Source organism: Larus michahellis, chromosome 3, assembly GCF_964199755.1.
Source record: "Larus michahellis chromosome 3, bLarMic1.1, whole genome shotgun sequence".
Classification (NCBI taxonomy): Eukaryota; Metazoa; Chordata; class Aves; order Charadriiformes; family Laridae; genus Larus; species Larus michahellis.
In genome coordinates, this window is record NC_133898.1 from 91,960,217 (window position 1) to 91,976,634 (window position 16,418).

Genomic DNA, 16,418 nt, shown 5'->3' on the forward strand with positions numbered 1-16,418 from the left:
GAACTGAGTGAGGCCTTAGAAAATGAGGGAGGAGGTTGAAATTACACAGTTGTCACTCATAAATTAAATCAAAGCCTAACGTGTTACAGGAACTCTTTTCAAGTATCTCTCTGTTATGCATAAAAAGTTTTAGAGATAAAATGTACAGATAAAAATCTTCTGGTCTGACACTTTGAGTTGACTCACTCATACTTAAGCCAGAGATACAAGATGACATATGAACCTGCCCCCGTACAACTGGGGTTTGGCAAAACACACAGAATAGAATAAAATATCCCTATACCAGCTACAGCAGGTATAAAAAAAACATTTGAAAAGTGAAAGAAAAATCTGCAACAGTCTTTCATTCTGACTTTTTAAACCAAAGAGCGAGTGCTGCTTCTAATCACGTCCAGTAAGTGAGTCTTGAAGCACCATTACTCCTGGTGGAGTTGTGTCAGGACACGCAAGACTTGATTGCATGGAGGGAAAAAACCCACTATTAAGTCATCATAAAAACACTGGAGAAGTACTCTGTTCATCTCACATGTATCACCTAGAAGAGAAACTTTTCCTGTCGTTGATCACACTGCAATCGCTAACTAGTTTAAGAGGAAATGCTGGCAGCAATTGCTCTTTTTAATATATTTTTATGAAGCTTTTGAGCATTTCTGCCCTCAAAGGGCAAGACAGTTTATCAAATACACAAAGAACCAATTTCCCCTCCATTATGTACATTATATACAATTAAGTGTTCAGTTCCTTCATTCTGCTTTCCTTGTAAATGGGACTCTTCATTGTCCGATGTGAATGAAGAACACCTTCAGTAAAATGCCCGTCCAGCTCCTTGGCCGTAACGTAGCGTCAGCCACTGGAAACTTCACATGTAAAACAGAACTAACTTCTGCTTTTAGCCTATCCCACTTAAACCATTTCATGACTAGCTTAAGGCTAATTTTAAAAAAATGCATTTTTTTTTAAAGTCCATGTTTTTCTCTTGTCTATCCATTTTTATGGACAACATCACACAGTAGCAAGTCTCTCTTTTGAGCTCTTAGTCTCTGCTGGCTGGATTTTTGTGGTGTCTTGTCGAGGTAATCCATAGAGGTAAATAGAAATACACACCAGGAAAGCACCCAGGGAGAAGGTAACAGCTGAAAGGAGACAAAACAGTTTAAATAAACACCTCTGTATAAGAAGAAACCTCCAGAAGACTAAGCTGTATAAGTTATGATGATACCTGAATGATGGTGTTAAAGTTACTGAAAACTAAACAGGACAACAAGATGTTAATAATTCACAGAATCCAGACTTCCTCTGTCACTGAGAACCCTTGAGTGTTTACAATCCCCACACCATTTCAGTTAGTCTCATATCAGGAAGAACATGGTGATGGTCAGAAAAGCAAGCGTGAAACATCTCCTGGAGTTCCAGATGCCATCCGACAGGCTTACGTTACAATAAACCTAACAATAACGACACAGGGGATGGGATAAAGCAGCCTGCAATAACACACTTTGTTTGCCTTTCCACTCCTAGGGTTAAGAAATACCATTAATGAGGCTTTCACAGAAAGATCCCAGTTTGATTTGTGTCAAGCATCAAGAAAACGCTCTGCCCAAGCGAACACCAGCTGTGTTTTTCATCGCTTGCTTTAAGGTGCTCTTTTTCAGACAAACACTGATGATTTTCTCCTTACGTAAACTTTCCTTAAGTTTCATCTGACTAATGCCACATCAGAAAGCGCGTTTTTCCGCCATCGCACCGTACCATCTTTGGATTACAGTAGAAAAGTAAAAAACACCTAAAACTAAACAGTGAAGGACTGAACAGGAGCTACTGGGCGCAGTACCAGATACAGAATTGAGTCCTTTGTAGTTGTAGAACAGGCCAAAGCAATCTGCCGTTTCCTCTCAAAAATTCACCCCATCAGTCACGACCCCAGCTGCTGTCTGACTCGCTCTCGTGTGACGTTGGCCCCAGCAAATAGGGAAGGTAAAAGTTAAGGCAGTCATGGGTATAACTTCACACGGATGTGTAAAGTCCTTGCAGAAATAGCTGAGGAATTAATTTGGCACTGGCTGTACTAAAACCAACAAGAAATGATAACTTATCAACAGCAGTCTCAGGTAAACAGCTCTACCACATGCTAAACTGCATCAGGAAGCGGTTCATGAACAAAGCTGTACAAACTCCAAACCTGTTTAAATTGGAAAGAACTTTTCCGTTTGAGGCTGTAGGGTGGTGTTTCTGAAAGAAGACTGTGAATGCCTTTGTAAGCAGGGCATCATCAGGCACCTTATGTAACACAAGGGGGACGACGCATTAGTGCATAGGAGTCCTGGAGTTAAAACCAGAAAAATTCAAAGGAGGTATAAATGCTGGCTTTGGTGTGAACTGCGTACAGCTGGTAGCCAGGAGGGAAACGCGCGTGTACGGTCAAATCAAAGGCAAAAAGGCACTTACTTATCTGGAGGCCGAAGAGGATGACTGATGCCACAGTAGAAAGAACAATGGCTGCCGCTGCAGAAAAACCTTTCATAATGTTATCTGTGTACTTAACAACGACCGAAGTGTAGAGGCCACCTACACTGGCGAGAACTGGAAAGCAGATAATGTGTTTCTATTAGTAAAGGTGCAGTAGGTTACTCCTGAAATGATGTATTTTACTCCACTGGTGTACTTCTTGTTTGGGCTACGTCATCCTAATTAGTGATTTAATGCAACATTCAGCAAAATGGGATGTCTACACGGCATCTAGTAGAGTAGCTAAGACGCATTTAAAGATGATCTACTCACTACTCAAGTCGTTTAGACTGCTGTTTCAGCACAATTTTAAGTTGAACAACTGAACTGCCACTTTATTCTGCTCTGGTGAGACCCCACCTGGAGTACTGCGTCCAGCTCTGGAGTCCCCAGTATAAGAAGGGCATGGACCTGTTGGAGCAGGTCCAGAGGAGGGCCATGAAGATGATCAGAGGCCTGGAGCACCTCTGCTATGAGGACAGGCTGAGAGAGTTGGGGTTGTTCAGCCTGGAGAAAAGAAGGCTCCGGGGAGACCTTATAGTGGCCTTCCAGTACCTAAAGGGGGCCTACAGGAGAGATGGGGAGGGACTTTTTACAAGGGCATGTAGTGATAGGACGAAGGTTAATGGCTTCAAACTGGAAGAGGGCAGATTTAGATATCAGGAAGAAATTTTTCGCTATGAGGGTGGTGAGGCACTGGCACAGGTTGCCGAGGGAAGCTGTGGATGCCCCATCCCTGGAAGTGTTCAAGGCCAGGCTGGATGGGGCTTTGAGCAGCGTGGTCTAGTGGGAGGTGTCCCTGCCCAGGACAGGGGGTTGGAACGAGATGATCTTTAAGATCCCTTCTAACCCAAACCATTCTGTGATTCTATGAATGATTTCTAAGATAATAATACATTAAAAAACCCACCTCAAAACACAGTAAGGAACAGTGGGTCAGAGTGAATTTGTAGCTTCATGCAATCAGCTATATCATAGTTAAAACAGCAAAATCATGTAACAAGACCCTAAAACCACAAGATACTTACAGATGACAAACCAGACGTAGTATGTATAGCCATAGAAAAACCCTTTCTCAAGAACTCGGGCTCCATCTGACATGTACACACCAAATAAAGTCACCACAATCCCAGACAAGTACATCTGAATATTCCTCACCCACAAGGAAGTATCTGAACTCTTTAAGACCTTCTCAAAATAAACTCCTAAAAAAAAAAAGATAAAAAAAAAGGTTTCAGTGAGATGTACTGTCATCCTTAATGATTCATGGATCACAGTGTTTTAAAGCCAGACAAGACTGGAATCATCTTGTCATACAGACTGTTACGTTGCACGAAGTTCTTAATGCAGAAGGCCCAAAAACATATCCTGCTAATGTGTGTCTTCCAGGACAGGATCATTTTATTGGGTACATAACATCAAAAATAGATTCTATTTCTTTACAGTTGTTTTAACAACAAATCTTATCAACAATTGAAACTACTCATTTCTGTTTGATTTGCCTGGCTTCAGTCCTTTCACCTTAGCACCTGGTATTTTATACCCAGGACAGTATTTATGTATTTTAGTATAATGTAGAATTTTTTTTCCCCACACTGGGATACTTAGCAGTAAAAAATTAAAAAGAGGGGTGGGAACTATATTACCTCAGTACTGAGACTGAAAATTCCGCAGAACCCTTGTGTTTGCAGAGTACTTGGCAGAGTGGCGACGTTCTGAAACTACAGCTTCAGGGGATTACAAGAGCACATCAAAACCGATGCCTTCTGCTAATTGAAACTACAGATTGGTTTTGAGGAAGTGGATTTCATTTTAATCTAAAGCTCTTGTGCACAGTGCCGCGCTGACAAGCATTACTTTTACGCTTCGCATTACTGAAATTCCCCAAATACTTTTTCATTATTCTACTCGGGAGGTGTATGTCACACTGAAAAAGGCCGACATTTGACAAGGCCATCACTAGCTGCCTTTTTAACCATCGCTCCCACGCCAGGACTCTGCTAATCTCTGGAATTTCCTCCACATTTCAAAACATAGGCAACAGTTTGCAGGACCCGGTTCTTCTCAGCCACTTCTGTGACTTCCTGGTTTGAGTCCTGCTGACTAAATGCTTATTGCTGATTAATGTCACCCAGGATCCTTCATACGGTATGAGAAGAGTCTATGGAACTGACAAAGATGACCTGTGGGTTAGACGCCCATGGCACAGACTCCTCCTCCTGAAATCGCAGAGTTAGCTTCAAGGAAAGTCTTGCTACTCTTTTATTCATGAAAAACAATTTATAATTTACTACAGTATATAGAATATTTATAGTGAATAAATTAGAGAAGAGATTTATATTTGAGGTGTTCAAATAATAAGTTGAGTTTCCTTGGTTTTTTTCTCATACGAATATACATTTTTAAAGTCTAAACAACAACATCAACAAAAAACAGTCTTGTTGACAACGACAGTGCTTAAAAGAACCCACAGTAATTGATCTCGAGTCTTCTGCCCGCTGGGAAGACCCACAGAGCACAACCAGATGTAACCAATGTACCAGAAATCTGGCTTGAGTATGAAGTGTACCTGTAAACTTTATGAACTAGAACTTGTTATAAAACAAGTAAGCCAATGAAATTATGCTTTCAGATTCCCAAAAAGGCATAAAAATCGCTCCACTAGGCAGCATGAAGGAAAGAAGGTGTGCTCTTTAGGAGAAATTATTCTTCAGTACTGTTTCGAGTCACAAAGGATCTGCCATTATATATATATGGAGCCCCATTGTTGGGCTCCCAGATACTTGGAAATTATCACAGGATCATCAGTTTGAAGAAAAAACTTTTTTCCAACTCCGAGGGACAAAAATGTGTATTTTTTTTATCTTTGATGGAATAATATAAAACACTTAACATGGTCAGTCCAGAAACGAAAGGTTTAATGCCAAAATAACTTCTTCATGTGGGTGGGGGAAGGAAGCGGAGGAAAAGAGTTTGAATAGGATTTATGTTTTCAATATGTAAAGCCCCAAGGCCACAAGGAGCTCCACAGATGAAACACTCTGTCCCCCCAGCTGCCTCAAAGCTACAGCTGTCAGTGAGGAAACACACAAGCTGCGATCCTTTTGTGGGAGAAGAAAGCCGTGTGTGTCTAAATCCTCTAGAGCCACCTGCATCAGCCCGTTCAACAGCCTGAATTTGCAGGCCGTTAGAAGCACAGCTCTCTCCCCACATTATCAGAGAAAGCTGGAGAGCTTTTGGAGACTGTGAAGGCTTCACTGTGAATGCTGTATTTTGCCTCATGGCTTGGGAGCATTTATTGAAATGAGTAAATTTATAACTTCCCAGGAAAAGGTGACGGAGCTCCACACAGTTTTATTTAGTATTTCTGCTTCAAAGTGCCCATTTCACTGAAAAGACACCAAACAAGAATGACATCCTCCTCCTTTTCCTCCCTGCCAGCCAGAATGTTTTTGAAGAATACCAAGCGTGTATGCACAGCACAAGATTATTCTTGCAGGATTGTATGGTACTGCAGGTGGGTGATAGTACCTTGTTTTCTTACAGAGGGAGGGGGGAAGAATCCAGTTTACAGACCGGAAAATATGCCCCTGTGAGCCAAGTTTCAAATTAAGTAGTAATTTACGTTTCCTTATTTCTTAGTACCAGATCACTTGTCCTCCAGTTCTGGTCTCCTTCTGCAGAAGCCAGAGAAAAACTACTCTGAGAGGAAACGCTGTTTGTAAAAAAACCCAAACAAAAAACCCCAACAAAATCAAAAAAACCCACCCCCAAAGTCCTTCATGGAGTTTATCTAGGCTTCCTGCTACTCATCCTCCTCTCTGCCTTGCTTATGCTCCCTCTGCATCTCAGTTAGATTTACCACCTACAGGACTATGGCAATGTATATTTCGGGGCTGAGCATGCGCAAGAACTGAGTGAGGAGCTCAGTCCCCCGTATGGAAAAATGCAAGTATTTCACATGATCACCATAAGGGAGCTATTCACTGTAAAGCCAACTTTATAAAATTGATGTACATTAATTAATTGTATCGAGTGAGTCATTATGGATGTTCCCCAAGTGTTACTCTAAGCATTTGAAAGACACTTCCACTTGCAAACCAAACTTCTAAGTTGTATCACCTAAACCCAGCAATATGTGCTCCTAGTCACTTGCTTGACAACTGGAGTAATTGTGTCATGAATCTGTCATAATCTCTATCAGTACAAGGTAATTAGGGGCAGAGGAGATAAAGTCCTTTTTTATCTTATAATCAAAGACAGTTAACTAATGTAGAATGTTCTATTTTAAACATCATGAGTTCTCCATTCCTTTTGATATGACCTGCGTAAGGAAATAATACTATACCTGCAAATCCTGAACATAATACAGCAACAGCAATCGCTCCAAACCCTAGCCATGGATTCTGCTCCACCTGCAACACCAACCGTTATTTTAAAAAGGATGCAACTCTTCAGTAATTTACAATAATCAATTCCAGAGCTACTTCGTTAAGTACAGCAAAATTATTAGCATTTCATTACAGTATAAAATGTACTTGCTGAGCTAGAGCTGCCCTTCAGATTAGCTCGGTGTAGCTGTGTGGCGTTCTGCGTGTGCTCTTACCAACCCCTGCAGTGCTCAGAGGCACCGTCTGCCTGGCTGTGGCCAGTCTCTCCTCCCAGCTGCGTGACCTGCCTTGCCTGCTAATGCCGCTGGCCAACATCTAAGACCCAAGAAACAGAAGACACATGTTTCTTCCTAGCACAGGCTTAGGTCAGTGCCTCCGAAGGGTGTGTTTAAATGACATACCCACACCCACAAGGCATTGGAGTTTCACTCCTAATTCCGCCCCAAGTGCTTCGATTCCAAGTTCTCTGCTCCAACAATTACGATGATACCAGGGCCAACTGCTGGAAACAATATATTACTCAGATACTCCTACGATGGTGCATTAGACTGATTATGACGGCTGTGGTGATTTATACTAACTGTAGCAATCAGGTGCCTTTCCAACAAGTGAGACTGGAGCAATACCGCAAGCCTGCCTGAACTGGTGTACAATAAATGTGAAAGTGAACGATCTGTTTACGTTGTAGATGGAGGGTCTGGAAATAGAAAACGGGTACTGCTGTATGGAACGTAAGAGACCTTACCTTAATCCCAGCTGCTGTGAAGCGAAATACAAAGTACAAGGCAGTTTATTCTTCGTCGTGAAGCGGCAAAATGTAAACTCTTACCTGTACTTTTGTAGCCTGAGCAGGCTTCCACTGAACAAGGGTGACACCACCACACAGCATGAAGACAGAGAACCACTGCAACTTACTAAGGGTGCGGTTTAGCATTAGGACTGTACATAAAGCTGTACAAGGGATCTTCAGCTGGTACGTCACCTAAAGAAGGTGGGAATAGGAGCACAGAGGATGAGGTTTTATAAACTCCTCCAAAACAAGAACATAAAATAGAGAATTCAACTACAGAATGACAAAAAATTATATTCATTGATTTCCTACAGATCCTTGGGGTTTTGTACCATCACCAATTACAACAAAGTGAATGTGAAGTGACCATAGCAGTGAGTGGGTTAGCTCAGAAAATCAGAGCTCTGCAACAGAGTTTAAGCTCTGAATACAACAAAACATCATTTGGCTTTTAACACCGAGGCTAAAGAGAGCACTGCACGCTAGGCAGACACATACGCAGCACACATGTCTAATGAAACAGTAGAGAGAAATGTATTTACTGACAAAAAATTGTATTACCTGGTAGACTGCTGCGTCCAAGTTACTAAGAGCCACAAATGCCATATTGTTTTGCAGAGCATACACCAAAGATGGAACACTTAATTTTAGCAATTCTTTAGGACTTCCAAACACATTTTCTTTTAAAGATGTTATTAACCTTGCCAGACTTCCAGTTTCTCTGCAAAATAAAATATTAATATAACTGAGGGCTCTCTCAACTGGTATTTGAAAACAGCAATCAAATCAATGGATCCTTTGGGAAGGATGAAAATTTGTTCTCAACACCCAGTTGTACCTACTGCTCGCTGAAGAAAAATTAACTGGGGAGTAACAGTGAGGTTATCAACAAGTCGAAACCATTCTGCAATCAGGAGGTTAGATGCATTAATGTGCAACAAATGAAAAAACAGCCATGAACACTAAACAGTGGGATAAGTCGGTAAGTATACAGGCAGCGGCACAGAAGGCTGTCATCGTGTCTGTGTGTCCCTTTTTATTTTTTTGCTATTAATATTTGTGTGTGATGTCGAATGCCCGTGATTTTCCAGATCCCCTTTAAACTAGACCTCACAGTGCAGCCGAAAGGTTGTGCCCTTGCTCACTACTGAGCTGGAAACGCCTCTCATTCCTCAGCCAGCCCTGGGTTCCTCTTCCCACTTGTGCTGCGGGAGATGCTGGACCGGCACCAGCACACATGTGAAGAGGTTTGGCGGGTGTGCGGTGGCTCCCTGTCACCTCGCACCTTCACACGTCTCCTTCATGTAATTACGGCGCACACAAGAGCAGGCAATGGGGAAGAACGTGTTGCTTCTTGCTGCTGTCTGCTTTTGTGGCTTGCTCCTCTGCTTATTAAAGCTGACCTCTACATTGCTAGTTCTTCTTATCATTTCTACATCAATCTGACATTTCTTGCTTACTTGTGGCTGCTGCTCAAGTCCTCCAGTTCCCTTTCCAGCCCTCTCCAAGTCCCATGTTCCCCCTTTCCTTTCTTCTCTTGTTTGGCCACTGACAAACACCAACATCCAAAATCACTCCTGTCCCCTCCCACAGGCCTCTCTACTTGCCACCTGTATTGCTCTTGAATTTAACACTCCTTTGGCTTCCCCTACACACGTGTATGAACAAATGGCTCACATCCTCCTCAGTGCTCCAGGAGCCCAATTCCCCATATTTCGCCCACATCCCGACTTCTTTCTTATTCACAAATGTACATCATTCTTCTATTTGCTGATACTAAGGTGGGCTGTCGAACGAGAAAATTATACTTAAACTATACCCGCTTCTGTTCCAGAACAGCAATAGTAGCTTCCACAGCAGTATCTGTCTACTTGGACTTCCAGCATGAAATTTTAGCAGTGAAGAATAACAGATGTCCAGTAAGCACCATTTTCAATCGAGTTTTTGAGAACAAGAAGATGTAACTATCTAATAGTTCATTTTTGCAGTGGGTGCGCTTTCTGAAGCACGCACTTATCAAGAATCTCTAACTGACAGCTGAATTCAGTACAAAGATCACGTGGAGACAGATTTAAATCTACATAAAAAAAAGAGTTTAAAACAAGCCTCTGTGTACAGCTGATAATGCAAATAAGGTGCCCAAAGATGTACACTGCAAAATCAAATGAGAAAATAAAAAAACATCTAGCTTGAATTCACCATTCTTGATGTTGGCCTAGCTTCGACTTAAAAAAACATATTCTGTTTTCTTCAAAGGTCTGAATAAGTGATAGTAATAACAATCAGTGATGCAACAGAAACGTGCATTTGTTAGAAAAGCTGAAGTTGAACCTAGAGTTTGCAAATCAGCTCTATTTTTCTTCATCCATTGCTAAGTAATTATGTACCATCTAACAATGTAGACAATGTAACTATCAGATGGTGAACTGGACTTTAAATATGAGACGTTGAGTAAACAATTAACACAACTACCATAAACTTCTCTTTCGACAGACAACATTTTGGCATTCATCCATTCAATATGCCTTCCAGCAGAAACGTTAGAAGTAAACACAGTGAAGGCAGAGTGTAAGAATGTGTAAGAAAACAAATTCTGCAGCCAGAACAATGCGAGAGTCATACTCCAGTATCCTGCATATTGCACTAATCAATGCTGGCTGTTTCAAAAAGAAAAGGTACCCACCCAAATATATCCTGCTGTACAGAAAAAAAACCAGATTGTATTCTATTTTCTCACTGGTTATTAAACTACAAAGGCACCTTGCCTGGGGTGAGACAAATTGGTTAGGACTTTAGAACTGGAGGAAGTTGTAAAGGAGATACTGAAGGAAACTATGCTGGAATTTATGCTGTTCAGCATATTCGCAAGTGATCTAAAATGGGAGATTACTAGGAAACTGGCAAATTTTGCTGATCATACTCAAGCACATGTGATAACCAAAAGGAAACTTTCAATAGTTGCCACAAAGAGATAGGCAGAGACCCTAAAAGAACGAATTCTACCACAACAGCAAGAACTGGGCTTTGGAAAAGTCCAGAATATAAAGATTCTTTCAAGGAAGGACGTAGTACAGGGAAGCTGAGAGGAAAGACAGAGGACTGATGGCCTCCCTACTTCAGATGCTCACGTGTGGACTGAAGTTCTAGCTCTTAGAGGCAGCCTGGGATTACAGAAACTCTAATATTTTCTGACCACGCAGCCTTTCAGCTTTGATTCCCCAGGTTAGTAGAGACAGCAAAATGCGTGTCTGTAGCACTGTTTGGGAAAAATTTATGAGTAGGAACATTACAATTTTATATAATTCAGCAGACAATGGCTCACAGTCTAGCTTTCGTATACACCAGTATTTTAAAGACCCCAAAAAAATCACTGATAATCCATGCTGACATTTTGAACCTATTCCAAAGCACACAAAACCAGAAAATATGCAGAAAGGACACACCTGAACATTGTGGTGTTTACAAAGCAGTTTCATCTGAGGAGGACTCACAAGCTCTAACCCGCTCTAAAACAACTCTTCCACAGCATGACTATCCAGCCACCTTCTCGAATGTATCTGTACTTCAGTGCCTGAGACTCTGAGGTTAGAAGCTGGCACTCGTTTTCCCAATACTGATTAGCATTCCATACTTACTTAGCCAAGATGCCCACGCTCAGGAACAACTTGATAACTTCAGTAATGCACACAGCCGTGGTTGAAAAGTAGAGTTCTGTCTCCACTGTCCTTGTGTACCGCAATGCCACCGTGTACGTTGCAGCAACGAGGGTCATCACCGTGAGGCAGTACAACTTGAACAGTAAGCTGACATTTTCTGAAAGAAAACAAAGACGAGGACAGAGGACTCAGCGTGCCGTTGGTTTTAATTTAAGAACTGAAGCAGGGTGTCCTCCAACCAGAGGACTGTATCAAATACTACCGTGGCAGCATACAATAATTACAATGTTGTGAAATGCTTGCTATAAAAAGTTTAAGTTAAATTTTAAAGCCTCTTCTCAAAGAAAGTTGTAGAGGAATGCCAGGTGTTTGAAAATAAGATATACTCTTGCCCTCATAATCATCCTTCATTCAAGAAAAACTAATCATAGACTAATATTTATCTAATAGTAATCAAAAGGTCTTTCTGTGCTTTCCTGCTCTTTAGCCGACAGTAATTGCTCACAACAGCAGCTGATCCTCTCCACGTAGTATACTAAGGTCAAACACAAAGAGCGTGGGCAGACTAGTAAAAGCAAAGAGAGAGGAAAAATTCAGTATCAGCAAAGAAGGGAATCAATGTCGTAAATCTAAATAAATAAGGCAGCATTTCCTTCAGCCTTATTTTCCACCTAAGTTAGTAAGAGAAGAGAGTCTTGCTCAGAATGGTGATAGGACTTCACACAAAGGGCTTTCTTGAAAAATAATTCTCTGTAGAAAACACCAAGACTATGGCTCTTCCAAGTAAATTAAACCATGGAAGGACTACGTATCGTCTGTGTTATCCCCTCTGTCTTCCCCCCTCCTATCCTCCTACAACAGTAGCAATTCTTGCAACTGTTTTGCCCTGGACCAACTACTATCCTGCACAATTTGGCAGTCGGCCTGTTCCACGTCCGCTGGTGAAAGGCAGTTTTTCCCAGAGCCGCCCTCCTCCAAGGCCTGAGAGCTTCATCGGGCAGACGTGGCCAGGCCAGTTCAGCCCCACGTCAGAGAATGGCTGAGCTGCAACTGTACCAGCAAAGAGAAGAGGGCATGACTCCAACCAGGGCTCTGCATGAAGGCAGGTCCAACATGAGACATCAGCAAGCGTCTGGTGTCTACAAAACTATTTTTCGAACTGGTGAATTATTCTTCGTCATGCATGGTGCCTGATGGGTGGATGTTGGTCATTCAGCAGCATCTTTGGGGCATTATCTGTTGTGTTCTGAATATCCTAAAGAAGTGTACTTTAATTGGTTTAAGTTTGTGTTCTGATTAGAGAGATTAGGGATTTATGCAGTTGATTAGGGAATGAGCTAACAGATAAGCTCCGGCCAGATTTGTAATAACTTTGTTCATTTAATATGAGAATGAATTGCCGAATCCAGTGCAACCGATGTTTGGGTTCATTTTTCTTTCAAGCCAGGGATGTCTTCTATTGCATAACATTTCTGCAAGGTACGGTTAATACCTCCTGCTGCTGTAATCATTTAAATTAGCTACTTCCTTACAGATAAAAATCTTACCCACGTCAGTAACCACTTTTAAAAGGTAGAGCCAATTAGTTTTTGGACTAACAATGCTTAAAAGAGACTTACAAACTGTAATCCATTTTTGAATTAAGTTTGGATTGCGGGGAGGGCGGAGGCGGTGGGAATCCGAGGACATAACAACCAAGAAATAAAATTAACCCAGTCCAGTTTTACAAAAGTGTATTTCCTCGTATCATTTCCATCAGCACTAAAATATCATTAACTATGTGCTTTTACACATTAAGATTTTAAGTCTAGGTGCTACTGAACTAAAACTAAATTAAACACTTGCCTATATTGACTAATCTTAAAAAAATAAGTGAATGCTCCAATTTGGCAACAGTTTGCAAACTTGGGCAAATCAAACGCAGCAGGACATGATAATGAATCAAGTAAGTACACTAGATAGTCCTAGTGTTACGTTAAAAGCTATCTGTAGTTAGATTTCAGCCAGAATATTTCTCCAGCTTGGCTCACGCGTCTGCATCAGTACCAGTGCAGCACTGGGGGCAGAGGGAAAGCATAGTTGGGGCACCCATACCTTCTGCTGATAAGCCTGAAAAAAAAAAAAAAAAAAAAAAAGCCTTAAAAAAAAAAGAGCTGAAAGAAGCTGTTGTTTCTCTCCCACAGTTTCTTTCACTGGCTTCAGTAAATCCCACTCGAATGAAACGACTTCCAGCAAAAGGGAGCAGAGAAGCCAAAAGCCTCAGGATACAAACGCGGGCCTCCCACACATCGCCGCTGCTCGTCTCACCGCCCTGCCAGGGCTCTTTCCAACGGCAGCCCCAGGCCAAGCCCGGCACCCAAAGCACAGCCCGGCAGCCTGCCAAAGGAGCTGGGGCGCTGGGCACCTCAGACCCAGCCCTACACACACTGAGGGACGGCAGCTCCTGCCCCCAGCCCTTCTCCCCACCCAGCCAAGAGATGAGCAGCCTCGTGCAAGACGTGCTGTGGGGACAGGCATCGTCTTTGAATCATAGATCGTCTAGGTTGGTAGGGACCTTTCAGATCATCGAGTCCAACCATCAACGCAACACTGACAAAACCACCACTAAACCATGTCCCTCAGCACCACGTCTACTCATCTTTTAAATACCTCCAGGGATGGTGACTCCACCGCTTCCCTGGGCAGCCTGTTCCAATGTTTGACAACACTTTCCGTGAAGAAGTTTTTCCTAATATCCAATCTAAACCCCTCCTTGCACAACTTCAGGCCGTTTCCTCTTGTCCTATTGCCTATTACCTGGGAGAAGAGACCGACCCCCACCTCTCAACAACCTCCTTTCAGGCAGTTGTAGAGAGCGATAAGGTCTCCCCTCAGCCTCCTTTTCTCCAGGCTAAACAACCCCAGCTCCCTCAGCTGCTCCTCATAAGGCTTGTTCTCCAGACCCCCCACCAGCTTTGTTGCCCTTCTCTGGACCCGCTCCAGCACCTCAATGTCTTTCCTGTAGTGAGGGGCCCAAAACTGGACACAGCACTCGAGGTGGGGCCTCACCAGTGCCGAGTACAGGGGGACGATCACTTCCCTGGTCCTGCTGGACACACTATTCCTGAAGCGTTCACACCCGCCCGGCTTGCCCAAGGGCTCTCGCTCGGGGCCGGCGGTGGCTTTGCCATCTCTGCACTCACTGCCGGGGCCCAGCGGTATTTTTCGGGACGCCACTCGGTGCGGGGGTGGCGGGTGCCCGGCTGCGCTGGCGACCTGGGCCCCACGGCCTCGGGCCAAACCCCCCAGAACGTCGCGCCACGTTCAGGCGCCCCCAGAGCGGGAACCAGCGACAGAGTCGCCACCGCTCCGGAGACGGCCGAGGGTAGCCCCACACGGCGAACAGGCGACGGCCACAGCCGGTCGCAGAGAGCTGGAAGGCGGGGCGGGGGGCAGAGCCCCTCCCCGGCGCGGCCCCGCGCCCCCTCACTGTCCCCCCATCCCCCCCCCGCACCCATGGTGGTGGCGTCCGGCGCCGCGGCCCCCGGCGAGGCGGACAGTTCCACCCCCTCCGCGGCGGAGGGGGAGGCGGGGGGTCGCGCCTCATCGCGCCGGCCTTCTCCGGCCGTACCCCGCTCCGAGCGCCACGGTTCCCCTCTAACTGCGCCTCGCCTCGCCCCGCCGCCCTCACCTTTTGGAGCCGACATGGTGCCCACAGAAGGCGCCGAGACCTCCGGGCCGGAGCCGCCCGCCGTGCCCCGCCGCTCCTCCCATCACACCATAGAGAGCGGCGGCGCCGCCTAGAGCGCCCCGCCTCCCTCCTCTCACCATCGAGACGGAGGGCGGCCTCGCGTCCCCGCGGCGGGCGGTGCCTGGGCCCGGGGTCAGTCGGAGACGGTTGTTCTCAGGCTTTGCCGATTTTAACCTGTAAATCAGAAAAAAAGGGGAGCTCGGCGGTGTATCCGAGCGGCCCCAGCTCCATGAGGGTGGGGGGGGGCTCACTGCGACGCCGGGGCCGTGTGAGGGGTCGGGCTGCGGGGGGGTGAGGGGTCGGTGGGGGTTTGGAAACGGAGCGGTGCTTAATAGTCTGTGCAGCAACAGTCATAAAACCACAGGGTGATTTTGACGACTCTACTGATGCACGCAAATTATTGAGTAGAGCTTAAGGAATTCACCTCAAATGCGTCTCTTCTGTGTACCTGCCCGGTGCCCCCCAAACCAGCAAAATCTGAAGAGGAGAAAGCCCCCAAACCAGCTGTGAAAGCAGAGGATGCCGGTGTGCGACATTCGGCCACCCGCTTAATAACCCTAAAGCCAGGCGATGGCAGGCGCTGCACTTTGTTACCCAGCCCCTGGCAATACATCGCGTGGTCTTGCTGTCGTACATCCACACCGAGCAGAGGAACCAGATTCCGATAAAGAAAAACTCAAGTTCAAATGGGCGTCAACTGAGTGTTGTCTCACCTTTCACATGAATAAACCCATTTTGAGAAGTAGCCTTTCCTCTTTTTTTTTTCCTTCCCCCCCCACTATTTTATTAGCAGTAAACACCCGGAAATCTCACGCTTGCATTTCTCATTGCCCGGAGTAATCCCCATCGGTACTGACGTGTTTCTGCCGTGACAAAACTGAGATGTGGGTTGCAACTGTATTCCCCAGCATTTTACAATACTGCAGTAGCTTCTCCAAATGGGACAGAAAAGAGTAAGTGGGATAAAAGGGATTGTCACTCATCAGTTTTCTTTTAAATCAATGCGTTTATGTATTCTTAAAACACCAGTTTGTTGGTTCAAAGTAAGAACTTTAACATAAAAGGTTCAAAGCAAATGATGATAAAAATACATGGAGATGACAGCAACAGAAAGTATTTCATTAAGCAGCAACAGGGTGTTTTCTCTGAATAAAAAACGCTGCAGCTGGTAACAGCGGTCATGTTTTTATTAATAAATCTAAAAATCGGTGCCAGCTCATCATTGAAAAACATGGAGGAGTGGCACATCTGGCTGCCACTGATTAGTTTTTTACAAAACAGAAAATCACCTGCTGGAAACTACTTTAGCTAACGTTTTGCTGTGCTCCTCTCCTGGTCCTTTTATT

The 16,418-nt window shown here is 44.3% G+C and overlaps 1 protein-coding gene across 2 annotated transcripts; it reads right to left on the minus strand.

Annotated features, from left to right (window-relative positions):
- Positions 1-76: 76 nt before the first annotated feature.
- SLC35A1 (solute carrier family 35 member A1) lies at positions 77-15,145 on the minus strand. Of its 2 annotated transcripts, XM_074581198.1 has the most exons (9): positions 15,013-15,107; positions 13,437-13,451; positions 11,322-11,499; positions 8,248-8,407; positions 7,726-7,878; positions 6,854-6,920; positions 3,534-3,710; positions 2,446-2,580; positions 77-1,133 (listed from the first exon to the last, which is right to left on the minus strand). In XM_074581198.1, the coding sequence occupies exons 1-9, from the start codon at positions 15,026-15,028 to the stop codon at positions 1,003-1,005; spliced, it is 1,032 nt and encodes a 343-aa protein (XP_074437299.1). In that variant the 5' UTR covers positions 15,029-15,107; the 3' UTR covers positions 77-1,002. The 2 variants fall into 2 exon arrangements, with proteins under 2 accessions (XP_074437299.1, XP_074437300.1); XM_074581199.1 differs by lacking the exon at positions 13,437-13,451 and having other exon boundaries at positions 15,013-15,145.
- Positions 15,146-16,418: the final 1,273 nt, after the last annotated feature.

What these genes read in the sequence shown, in the direction of transcription:
- SLC35A1 (XM_074581198.1), bottom strand. An exon ending in AGCGTGGGCATCTTGGCTAA is followed by an intron (nt 8,408 to 11,321) that starts GTAAGTATGGAA and finishes TTTATTTTGCAG; the next exon opens with AGAAACTGGAAGTCTGGCAA. An exon ending in CTACGTCTGGTTTGTCATCT is followed by an intron (nt 2,581 to 3,533) that starts GTAAGTATCTTG and finishes TCTGCTTTCCAG; the next exon opens with TTCTCGCCAGTGTAGGTGGC.